At 54.9% G+C, this 12,789-nt stretch overlaps 1 protein-coding gene across 1 annotated transcript in view; it reads left to right on the top strand.

Annotated features, from left to right (window-relative positions):
* Positions 1-12,172, top strand: part of NKAIN1 (sodium/potassium transporting ATPase interacting 1) — a 35,234-nt gene extending 23,062 nt beyond the window's left edge. Inside the window, exons 2-7 of the mRNA XM_027736737.2 lie at positions 93-230; positions 765-845; positions 2,681-2,878; positions 3,933-3,993; positions 6,917-6,998; positions 10,199-12,172. Of these exons, the coding sequence (XP_027592538.1) occupies positions 93-230; positions 765-845; positions 2,681-2,878; positions 3,933-3,993; positions 6,917-6,998; positions 10,199-10,208 (570 nt within the window). The 3' untranslated portion in view covers positions 10,209-12,172. The remainder of the gene's footprint in view (positions 1-92; positions 231-764; positions 846-2,680; positions 2,879-3,932; positions 3,994-6,916; positions 6,999-10,198) is intronic.
* Positions 12,173-12,789: the final 617 nt, after the last annotated feature.

The raw sequence follows: 12,789 nt of genomic DNA, 5'->3' as shown, positions 1-12,789 counted from the left end.
CGTGGTGACCGATGTCCTGCTCTAATCCCTGCTCCCCCCCTGCTCTCCCGATGTCCTGCTCTAATCCCTGCTCCCCCCCTGCTCTCCCGCAGGTCGCGGCGCTGGAGAGGCAGATCTTTGATTTCCTGGGATACCAGTGGGCCCCGATCCTGGCGAATTTTTTACACATCATGGCCGTTATTTTGGGCATTTTTGGGACCATCCAGTACAGATCCAGATACCTCATGATGGTAGGTACTGCTGTGGGTGCCCGGGTGCAGCATCATCCCCCCTTGGAATGGCTCCGGTTCCCTCCTGGATTGCTTGGAACAGAATGTCTGGAGAAGTGGCTTCCCACTGCCAGAGGGCAGGGTTATGGGGTATTGGGAAGGAATTGTTGGCTATGAGGGTGGGGAGGCCCTGGCCCAGGTTTCCCAGAAAAGCTGTGGCTGCCCCTGGATCCCTGGAAGTGTCCAAGGCCAGGTTGTAGCAACCTGGGCTAGTGGGAGGTGTCTGCCCATGGCAGGGGGTGGAACTGGGTGATCTTCCACTCTTCTTCCAACCCAAACCATGGAGTGATCCTATGATCCAACCCCAGATCCCTGCACAGAATCAGAGAATGTTAAAGACCTTAAAGACCATCTTTGAATTGAACTCCTGATCCTTGAGGTTTAAGCAGCAACCTCGGGCCCCTCTGCCCCGCAGGGGCGTATCCCAAGGGATGGGGTGCAGCAGGAGGGATGCAGGGGGGTGGAGCAGGGTCCCTGACGGTCTCTCCCCCGCAGTACGCGGTGTGGCTGGTGCTGTGGGTCGGCTGGAACGCCTTCATCATCTGCTTCTACCTGGAGGTCGGGCGCTTGTCACAGGTAATCCCCCCCCAGCTGCCTCCTCATCCTCCCCACAGCCTTCCCTCCCTCTTCCCACCCTTCCTGCTCTCCCGCCCTTCCCCTCCTCCTCCTTCCCTGCTCCTTGTCTCTCCCTCAGAAGGGACACAGAGGTTGTGGGTGCCCCCAGCCCGGCAGCAAAGCACCCACCCGTGTGCTGGGGGTGCCTCTCCAGAGGGTCCCATGGGATGGGAGGGACAGACAGACAGTGCAGACCAAGGTGGCAGCGGGTGCCCCTTTCCCAGTGTGCCAGTGAGGAGATAAAGTGGAGAAGGAACACAAAGAACAGGGATGAGCAATGACAGGAAAGTTTGGGGCAGAGTCACTCGAATCTGGGGAGGGCAGTGAGTGGAAAGAGGAGACCCCCCTGCTGTACACACCCAATTTACAGGGTCTTCTGGAACTCTACGAGCTCCACTCAGCCCTGGAGTCCCCAGCAGTGGCTGGACATCATTAATGACTTTGGGAAGTCAGCTGGTGGTGATGGGGTGAGGATGTGACGGGGTTGTGCCTTTCCTTGTCCTTCCACCCCACCCTGGGCTGTTAAATCACAGCTTTTACAGGAAAAAGAGCAGAACCTCACCCAGTGATGGTGCAGCAGCAGATGGTTTGAGCACCCTCAGCCCATGGCTGAGGTAACTGTCCCAAGCTGTGCCCTGCTCTGCCATCCCATCCCCAGCTCTGAGGATGTTGTTCCCTGCTTGGGGCATCACAGAGGGCACGGGACAACCACTGCCAAAGCAGGGAGAGGACTCCTGGGGGGCCTCCGTGGCTGAGACCATCTTCCCAGGCTGCTCCGGGTCATTTGAGGCTCTTTAAGGAGCTGAAGTGCTGGATGTGAGCAGCAGGCACAGAGGATGGGAGGGGGAGGATGTGGTGGAAATCCCCAGTCACCATCACTCTGTGATGCCAGAACACCCCCTGGTCCTGCTTCCAGCACCTGAACCCACGTCCTTCAGCTTCACACACCCAAACCCACTCTCTTGCTATTTTTTTCCACACCCACCAGCAAAAGTCTTTTCATCCCAGATTGGTGATTTCCTACAAGGGATGCTCAGCAGGTTCCCCATCCCCCAGATCCAAGGGCTGGAGGTGCAGAAGGGGACTGGGAGGAGCCTCCCTGGGCTGGGGGCTCACCCAGTGGCACCAGGGGGACCTTCCATGGGATGGGGGCTCACCCAGTGGCACCAGGGGGACCTTCCATGGGGTGGGGGCTCATCCAGCTGGGCAATGAGGCCCCTCCATCGGGTGGGAAAGGACAGGAAGGGGGTGGGGATTAGCCCTGCAGCCCTGCCTTGCAGCAGGGGGGTCCTGCTCACCCACTGACATCTCAGAGCTGCTGTGGAGAGGACACAGGGAGAGCTCCAAAGCTTGTAAGGGGGTAACAAGGAGGGGACGTGTGTGTGGGGCCCTCACAAGGCTCTGTGGGGATGGAAGTGAAGGGGTGGCATCCCAAAGCCCTAAGAGAAGAAGCAGGGGTTGCCCTGCATCCCTGGAGCATGCTAGGGAGGTGGTCCCATGGTCCTGTCTCTCGGGGCACTGGATGTGACCAGCAGCACCACAAGCAGCTGCTTCCCAAGTTGCCACACTGGTGACCACTCTGCCATCCTCGTGTCACCTGGACCAGGTGGTCCATGCCAGCAGCACGGCAGGAAGCCACAAACCCCTTGGACACTGGTTGCAGGTCAGGGAGATGCTCTGCTCTGTGTTCACGTGGCCCCACGGAGCATCCTTGGGTTGGACAAACCCCTTTTTCTGTCCAACCCTCCTGCAAAGAGCCTCAGCTCCACAGCCTGTGCCTCCTCCTCCTCCTGCAGGACCGAGACTTCATCATGACCTTCAATACCTCACTGCACCGCTCGTGGTGGATGGAGAACGGGCCGGGCTGCCTGGTGACCCCCGTGCTCAACTCCAACCTGGCGCCCGAGGACCACCACGTCATCACGGTCAGCGGCTGCCTGCTGGACTACCAGTACATCGAGGTGGTGAGCAGTGCCACGCAGATATTCCTGGCGGTAAGGGCACCCCTCCCTCGTCCTTCATCCCAAATTGTGGCTGAGAGAGCAGGAGTGGCGGGGTCGGGGTGGGCAGAGTCACCCTGCTCTGGCTGGAGATGTCCCAGTGTGTTGTCACCCCTCAGTGTGTTTGATGTTCTCACCAACGGGGGTGTCCCCAGGGCTGGGGAGGGAGGAGCAGACAGAGCCCACACCAGCACCCTGGGGGTGTTGCCCATCCCAAAATCTGGTGGGCTGTGGGCTGGGTGCTGCAGGAACCTGGGAGTTCTCAGTGTAACACCCCCAGACGTGCTGCTCACAGTTCTCAGTGTAACACACCCAGACGTGCTGCTCACAGTTCTCAGTGTAACACACCCAGACACGCTGCTCACAGTTCTCAGTGTAACACCCCCAGACACGCTGCTCACAGTTCTCAGTGTAACACACCCGGACGTGCTGCTCACAGTTCTCAGTGTAACACACCCAGACGTGCTGCTCACAGTTCTCAGTGTAACACACCCAGACACGCTGCTCACAGTTCTCAGTGTAACACACCCGGACGTGCTGCTCACAGTTCTCAGTGTAAAACACCCAGACGTGCTGCTCACAGTTCTCAGTGTAACACACCCAGACACGCTGCTCACTGGAGAGGGAGTGTCCATCCTTCCTGGGGGCTGTGTCATCCCACGGGAAAGCGGGAGTGGGACATACCTGGATGCAAAACTCCCTGAGAGCCTTGGGAGGCTGCAAGAAAATAAAGCTTTAAAGGGAGGTGGGGTTCAGAGCAGCTGCACCCACCAAAGGGGTGCCCAGTGCTGCCATCCCAGCTGGGTGCCAGCCCGTCCCCCCTTAGATCCCTGTGACCCCCGGACATCTGAAACATCCAACCTCCTGCGTCCCAAAGCAGCACCCCGACCCACCGGAGATGGGCTCTGGCTCAGGATGTTCCCAGTGCCCCCAGTACACCCCAGACATCCACCTCACAGCACCCAGCTCTGTCCCCCACCAATACCCTCTGGCTGTGTCGTCCATCACCCCAATAACCAGCTTCTCCCTGCCCTCTCTCTCTTCCCAGCTCTTTGGGTTTGTCTACGCCTGCTACGTCAGCAAAGTGTTCCTGGAGGAGGAAGACAGCTGTAAGTGCTTGGGCTGTGGGTTTGTGTGGGGCTGAGCTCAGAACAGCCTCGGCTGATGCCATCCTGGGCTTTTCCAGGGTGGCAGCTCCTGGCTGGGGCAGTGATGGCTGGGTTGCAGGCAGGGTCAGGAGTCCCACTAGTTGGGGTTTTTGCCTCATAGTTCCATCCCTGGTGCAGCAGATGTGCTGGGGTGTGATGTGCCACCCTGTGCCACCAGTGGTCCCCCAGCACAGCCTCGAGGAGCTGCTGCACCCCAGGAGGAGGGGGACGGGGACAGGGAGCCCTGAGCTGCTGCATCACAGCACTCACAGCCCTTGGGTGCAGGAACAGGACTGGTTCCATCCAATGTGGGGTCAGGCTTCACCCCTACACTAAGAGGCTGAGATGGTCCCAGTCCTGTCCCTTGTCCCCACACCAGCACCACTGCACTGCATCCAGCTCCTGTGGAATTCGGGGTGCTCACCCCTGTGTGCAGCAGCTCAGGGTTGGATTTGGGGCCAGCATTGCTCTCGCTGCTCCCCCCAACCCAAATTCAGAGCTTCTCCCCCAGGACAGAGCATCTCCCACAGAGCAGAGCATCTCCCAGGGCAGAGCATCCCCCCTGAGCTGGAGCATCTCCCCCAGGTCCCTGGTCTCAGCAGCAGCAGGGAGTGTCACCCTGTGGTGTGAGAGCCACCTCCACACCCTGAAAAATTCCCAGTGGATGCTCCTCATGCAGCTCCAGCCCCATGGGAATGTGGGAGAGCCTTTCTCCCTGCTCACACCCCCAGAGCCAGCCACCACCTCCCTCCTCCCTGGCAACTACGGGGGACTGGGGACAATGAGTGGGGAATACCGTGTGTCCCCAGCCAGCATCCCCACAGCCCCCCAACTGTTGCGTTTTCACCCCAAAACAGGTGGAAAACCAGCAATTCAAGCCAAGTTCCAGGGTAACTTCTATCCAACCTGTGTTGTTCTGCCCGGTCTGACCACGACCCCACAGACACCTCGACCCCAGTTAACCAGGTGGCCGAGGCTGTGGCCATCCAAGTGCATTAAGAGCTCATCTGCCATTAATTAATTCCTGCCAGCTGGCAGATCTCAGCAGCCCCACCGCAGGCAGGGATGTTCCACATGGCAAAGCCACCCAGATGCGCTTGGGATCAGGTTCCTTTCCCGGGATCAACACTGGGATCAGCACCCCATGAGTGCCACGGACCCACAAGTGGTCCCAGCCCAGTCCTGAGGGTTCCAGGTTGCAACATCCCCATGTTTTTCCCCCCTTTGGTAACCAGAAAAGCAAAACCCCCATGTGAAAGTGGCTATTCCCTGAGGGAATAAGGTGTTTCCACACCCATGGAGCCGGCAAAGGAGTTTATGCACCAGCAGTGGCTCCAGAGCGTGTTTGCATTCAAACAAACTCCTGCATTCAACACACTTTTAATATTAATGCTGCTGCAGCCCAGGATGCAAATGCATCTTTTTAATGGAATATCTTATTAGGTTTGGAAAAGGATGGATGGCATCAAAACTGGAAGCTGGCTGAATATTAAGTGGGGAAGATAAATACTCCAGGAGGGGTGGGGTCCCCCGTGAGCTCCCTGCTCTTGGACACCCGCGTGTGAACCCACCCCCAGCACAGCTCCGTGTTTTGTTATTCCGGGGGGGATGGGCTGTGCTGCCAGTCCTGGAAAGGCTGGATCCCCCTTTTCTGGTGCCCATCCCTGTGCCAGTGGCAGGGTTCAGGTCTGGGGACGTGTGGGTGGTCATGGGAGAAGTCGGGGTACCCCCAGACACCAAGTGCTCCCAGTGCCGGGCTCTGACACTGTCCCTGCCCCGGGGCTCCTCGGGCCGGGGATGGGCTTTGGATGGGGATGAGCCGCAGGGCCGGGAATCTCGGCAGTGAAAGCTGATCTATTGTGTCTGCAATTCCCATAAGTGACAGCCTTAAACGAGCCGTAATTCCCCCATAATTCTCCTTAAATGCCCATTTTGCAGACGGTGAAAGGTAATTTCACCCACTTTGTCCTGCCGGCAGCGCAAGGGCTGCGGTGAGAAGGGAGCACAAGGATCTCAGCAAGTTGCTCCAGCTTCTTTCCTCTGTTTCTCGCTGGTGTTTTCCCGGGATGTTCCCATGACCTGCGATGTTGCAGCAATCCAGGATGCTGCCCTGACCTGGGATGATGCCCTGGCCAGGGGTGCTGTGGTGCCTTAGGGTGCTGTGCCTCCCTGGGTGCTGCATTTCATGCTTCCCGTGGAGCCTCCTTCCCTGGAGATACCCAAAAGTCATCTGAACACAATCCCGAGGGATGAGCTCTGGGGGACCCTGCTTGAGCAGGGAGGTTGGGCTGCATGACCTCCAGTGGCCCCTTCCAACCTGAACCAGTCTGTGATTCTGATTTCCCCGGGATGCAGCACTTCCCCGGGGTGCTGTGGTGACTCAGGATCATAGACTCATGGAACAGTTTGAGTCGGAAAGGACCCTAAAGACCATCTGCTTCCACCCTTCCACGTGGGCAGGGACACCTTCCACTAACCCAGGTTGCTCCAAGCCCTGTCCAACTTGGCCTTGGACACTTCCAGGGATCCAGGGGCAGCCACAGCTTCTCTGGGCAACCTGTGCCAGGGCCTCTCCACCCTCACAGAGAAGGAATCCTCCCCAATATCCCATCTAACCTCTGTCAGTGGGAAGCCACTCTCCCTTGTCCTGTCACTCCAGGTTCTTACCCCAAGTCCCTCTCCAGCTCTCTTGGAGTCCCATTAGCCCTGGAAGGGGCTCTCAGGGTTCCCCAGCTGCTCGCTGGGATGCTGCACTTCCCTGGGATGCAGCTGCAGCCTGGGATGCTGAGCGCCCCACGAGTGCCCTCAGGGTGGGGAGGGAGGCAGGGAAGGAACCCCCCCTGTGCCCTCCCAGCTCACTCCCTGCTCTCCCCCCTCTCCCCAGTCGACTTCATCGGCGGGTTTGACTCCTACGGGTACCAGGCCCCACAGAAGACGTCACACCTACAGCTACAGCCGCTCTACACGTGAGTGCTCGGGGTGACACCTCCCACTCGCCCGGGGTGCTCCAAGCCCCGTCAGACCCGGCCTTGGACACTTCCAGGGATCCAGGGGCAGCCACAGGGTGCTCAGGGGTGCAGGAGGTGCCAAGGCACTGCACTGAGATCCTCCCGTGGCACCCTCCCAGCCCAAAAGGTTTGGCCTCCGAGGTTCCGTCCCGGCTGGGCAGTTCTGGGGGATGTACCCGGTCTGGGGTCTGCCGGGTGTTTGTGCTCAGCCCCCCCCCAGCAGTGCCCCCGGGGGTTTGCGGGGTGTTTGTGCTCAGCCCCCCCCGGCAGTGCCCCCGGGGGTTTGCGGGGTGTTTGTGCTCAGCCCCCCCCTGGCAGTGCCCCCGGGGGTTTGCCGGGTGTTTGTGCTCAGCCCCCCCCCGGCAGTGCCCCCGGGCAGCAGCAGCTCCTCAGAGAGGCACAGCTGACTCCTTCCCCCTCTCCCTCTCCACTGAGCTTCACTAGACAAACACTCCAACGAGATAAGGCTGCCAAGTCTAAAGGAATTAACCTCTGCCCGCTGCCAAAAATTAATTATATTTGCAGCCTTGTATGCAAATTCAAGGGCACAATTAGGGATGCAAAGAGGGGCTGTGGTGGAACAAATGCATCTGTGACAGTGCCTGGCACTGCCAGGCTCTCCCGTGTGCCCACCCTGGTGCTGTGCCCCCCTGTGAGGAGCTGGTCCTTCCCTGGAGCCCCCAACCCTCCGGGGTTATCATTTTTATTTACTCCAGTATTTTAGAATTTTATTTATAATTTATTTTGTAATAAATGATATGCGATTTCATGTTATAAATTATATTTATTTATATTATTTTCATTATTATTTATTATGCTATTCTTCTATTATTTATTTATATTATTACTCCAGGTTATAGATATAATATATATTATATACTTATATAATACATAATATATAATTATATATAATGTATTTTATGTATTATATATAATATAATACATAAATAATATAATATAATGTAATGTACTGTAATGTAATATAATATAATATAATATAATGTAATATTAGTATAATATAATATTAGTATAATATAATATAATATATAATACGTAAATAATATAAAATATATAATATATATGCATATATGCATAATATATTTTACATATTATATATACTATATATGCATTATATATTATGTATTATAATGTAATAATATACAAATAATAATATTCTATACAATAATATTCTATTCTATAATTTTATATATTATATTATGTATTATATATTATGTCATAATTTAGTTATACATAATATAATAATATAATAAGGTTATATAGTATATACATACATTCCAATTTATATAATATATAAATAACATTTTTATATTAAATTATATGTGGGTTTATATTTATAAGTAGTACATAATTTTATTTTATTGGGTTTTTTATAATTTTCTGGGGAATAATTTTGTTCAAGGCCTGAGTGGGGCATGGTGGGGTGGGGACATGGGTGGTGCCAGCACCCACATCCTGGGGGTCAGTGAGGGATAATCCCTCCCCCAGTTGGGTGCCCACCCTTGGATGAGTGCTCAGAGCAGCAGGAGTTGGGAATATCCACCAGAACATCCATTTTCAGTGGTGGGACCATCAGGATTTGGGGGGATATCAGCTGGGATATCCATTTTCAGTGCTGGGACCATCAGGATTTGGGGGGATATCAGCTGGGATATCCATTTTCAGGGGTGGGACCATCAGGATTTGGGGGATATCAGCTGGGATATCCATTTTCAGTGGTGGGACCATCAGGATTTGGGGGATATCAGCTGGGATATCCATTTTCAGTGGTGGGAACACTGAGTTCAGGTGCCCAGGGGACCCCAAGGCGATGGCAGAGAAAGCTGCTGCCGAGCCCCCAGGCCGGGGCCCCCTGGGTGGGTGCAGCAGTGCTGGGGGTCCCTCTCCCCCCTTTCTCGGAGGGACCCTCACGGGGAGGGACCCGGGGGGTCTCTGTGCCTCTGGCACCAGCGAGAGGCCAAACAAGGGGCTGTCCTGGCTCGGGGGGTGGGGGAGGCCACTCGTGTCCCCAGGGCCAGCTGGGCAGGACAGCAGGGCCACAGCCCCAGGAATTAGAGCTCGTTCTGCAGCTTCCAATTAGCCCTAATTGAATTAATTAACAGCGGCGCAGGGGAGGGCTCCCACCCAGCGGGAGGAGGAGGAGGAGGAGGATGTGCCACGGCAGCACCTTGTCCCCTCGGGTCCCTCCTGCCCAACCAGGGTGGCACCAGGCCCTAAATGTGTTGTGACCCCCCCCAGGACGGGGCTCTGCTCCAAAATCCTTCCTGTAACACACGGGAAACACGGGCTGGGAGCTGAGACCTGGGGCACTTGTGACAGGGGTGTGTGGAGGGGGGGACTCCCCAATGCCCCACGGGGGGGGACTGGGCATGTTTCTGGTCATGATCTGTCATGATTTCATCTAAGCCCCCCCAAAAAGTGGCTCGTTCAGCCCCCCTCCCCTCCCCGGGGATGGGATGGGATGGGGAGAAAAATCGGGAAAGGGAAAACCTGGGGGGTGAGATAAGAACAGTTCAGTAATTGATATTAATAAATATATAATAACGAGACTAATAGTAATGGTGGTAGTAATAGTATTAATAGTATTGTTGTATATTATGTATTATGTATTATATATTATATGTATTATATATATTATATATTATATATTTAATATAATAAGATATACAATAATATTATATAATTATATAATACTATTAAATAATATTATATATTATATATCTTATATTATATATAATAATATAATAATATATATTATATATCTTATTATATTATATATAATAATATAATAATATATATTATATATAGTGTTATACAATAGTAGCAGCTGTAGTAGTAACAATAACAACCACCACAACAACAATAACAATAATAATAATAATAATAATAATAACAAAAAGAGGAATAAATCCCAAAAACACTGTGTCACCATGGGGGGGGGACATCAACCCCTTGGGGCCTCCCCAGCCTGGCCTCTGTCACTCTCTGACATTTTTTGGGGGCTGAAAGGAGGGCAGTGGCCCTTTTAGAGCCACCTCGAGTCAGCCCAGCAGGTCCCTGTGCCCACGGCTGTGACTCCTTGTCCCCATGGGGGGACACAGTGGGGGGGCTCTCTCCTGATTCCTCCTCTCCATTCCCAGGTCCGGGTAACCTCCTTCTGCCCTGGATCCGGCCCCAGAGCCAGCAGTGACAGGACCCCCCTGGAGCCACCACACCCCCGACGACACAACCCCTGGAGAGGGGGAGACACCACCAGGAGCACCCACAACACCCCAGAACGGAGCCAGGAGCTGCACATCTGTCCCAGCCTGGATGCCTCCCATCCCAAACCACTCCCAGCAGGATTTGGGGGGTGGACACAGAGGGATCCCTCCCAGGCTGTGCCACCCCTCTGGGCTCCAGCACCCCCGGGATGGGGACACGGGGACACGCAGGAGGTGGCAGCGCTCGCAGGACACTCTTTGCTTCTGTTTCTGCCAGCCTGGCTCTCCTTGGAGCAGAGGGGCCCTTCCCGGTGTGCCGGGAGCCCGGAGTGGGACTGGGGCAAAAACCAGCCGGTTTGGAGCAAACTGAGACCAGGGGCAGGGGACAAACACTGCTCTGGGGACAGCAGGGCACAGAGAGCAGCATCGGCCTCCGTGGCGTTGGGACAATTTCCTGAAACTCTGGATTTGGGGGTTGGGCTGGCTCCAAAAACAGGGGATTTGCTCACAGAAGGAATTTTCCAGCCCCCCCCAGTTGGATGAAGCAGCATTGAAGGAGCTTGGTCTGGGATGAAGAGGAGCCTCGAGGAGCTGGATCTGGACGGCAGCATCTTTCCTGGACCCCCCAAATCTGGGGACAGGGGAGGACACACAGCACCCCAAAAACCCCCCTGCCAGCCCCTCCATCCCTCCCACATTCCTGGGGGGACCTCCCCAACCTGGCAATAGCGACGCTGCTTTTGGTGCAGCCCCTTTCTGGCTGTTTTAACAAATCTAATGAATGTTTTGGGTTTGTTTGGTTTTGGTTTTTTTTTTTAATGATCAGTTTGGGTTTTTTATTTCATTTAAAGTGCCTGAGTAGACTCTGGCTGAGCCCCTCCCAAGGCCGACATCGTGCCTTCAGCAACGCTGTGCCCCCACCAGGGCTGCCCCTGTGCCCCCCAGCCTCTCACCCGGGGGCCTCCCTGCAGCCCCTTCATCCATGGGGGTCTCGGTGGTAAATCCATCCCTCAGCTCCGGTGGCAGAAGAGGGACGTTGGCACGAGGGGAATGTTTTGGGGGGGGAGGAATGTGGGAGGTGTGTTGGGCAGCAAAGCAAAACGAGCTGGGAAGGAAAAGCCTCAATAGAAGGATCCAAAAAACAAGTTTCCTGAAACATCCCAGCTCCACCAGCCCCGTCCTCCTTTTCTTTTTCCTGGAGGTGGGATGAGGCTCCTTCAGGATCCCTGGGTCCGGCCCCAAGCCCACCCTTCGCATCGGGGAGCAGGGGGTGTCAGATGAATTCCAGCTCCCAGGTGTTTGTCCTTCAGTCCTGGGGTATTTGGGGACTTTTTGTTTCACCCTGGAGTGATTTTTTCCAGCGAGGTGAAGTGCCACCACCCCGAGCTGGGATGAGCTGCAGCCACCCCACAGCCCCTCTGTCACCTCCAGCCGAGCTGCGAACTCTACAGGCAATAATTTATCCACCCTTTCTCCCTCTTTTTCCCAAGGAAAACTGTGTTTTTCAGGCAATGCATCCCCCCTCGTCCCCCAAAACACATCCCCATCCCCAAGGGCTGCCCAGCCCCAGGACCAGCAGCATTTTTGGGGTTTATTTTCCTCTCCAGGACAAAGGATCCTCTCGCTGACCTGCCATGGGATGGGATGGGATGGGATGGAACTGGCAGACACTCACCTGCTCCAAACCCTTCTCAAATCCATCAGGAAGCAGAAGGACAAGGCTGCTGGCCTCTAAGACTCTTGGGCAGAGCTCCCTGCCCCGGGCTCGGCGGGAGCCAGGCACCGGCGCTCCGCCACCTTCGCTTTGTTCTTTTCTTTCCGTTGGCTTGGTTTTCTATGAGCCTGTATTTGTAATGTGGACCCAGGATTTCTTTTCTATTCCGTAATTATAAAAGTCGAAGGAAAGTTTCAGCTGATGGTGTCCTGCTTCTGGCACTTCCCTGTGCGGTTCAGTCGATTAAAAAGCGCCGGGGGGGGGTGTTTTTTTGCTTATTTTTAATTTTTGCTCTTTTGCCCCCCATCAACGCTGCCACCTCCTTCCCAAGGGCTCTGCATCCCCCACCTTTCCCCATCTTATAGAATCACAGAATGGTTTGGGTTTGAAGGGACCTTAAAGCCCATCCAGTGCCACGCCCTCCATGGGCAGGGACACCTTCCACTGTCCCAGGTTGCTCCAACCTGGCCTTGGACACTTCCAGGGATCCAGGGGCAGCCACAGCCTCTCTGGGCAGCTTGGGCCAGGGCCTCACCATCCTCATAGGGAAGGATTCTTTCCTAATATCCACTTTAAACCTACTCTCTGTCAGTCTGAAGCCGTTCCCCCTTGTCCTGTCCCTCCAGGCCTTGGAAATTGTCTCTCTCCATCTTTGTTGTCCTCTCCCTTCAGGCCTTGCAAGGCCACAATTAGGTCATTCCAAAGCCTTCCCTCCTCCAGGTGAACCCCCCCAGCTCTCCCAGCCTGGCTCCAGAGCAGAGGGGCTCCAGGTGCAGCACCAGCACTTGGCCTTGTTAAACCTCATGAGATTCCA

The sequence above is a fragment of the Pipra filicauda genome, unplaced genomic scaffold (assembly GCF_003945595.2).
Source record: "Pipra filicauda isolate LSUMZ 115617 unplaced genomic scaffold, ASM394559v2 scaffold664_size391380_pilon, whole genome shotgun sequence".
Classification (NCBI taxonomy): Eukaryota; Metazoa; Chordata; class Aves; order Passeriformes; family Pipridae; genus Pipra; species Pipra filicauda.
This window is presented reverse-complemented; position numbering and strand designations above follow the sequence as displayed.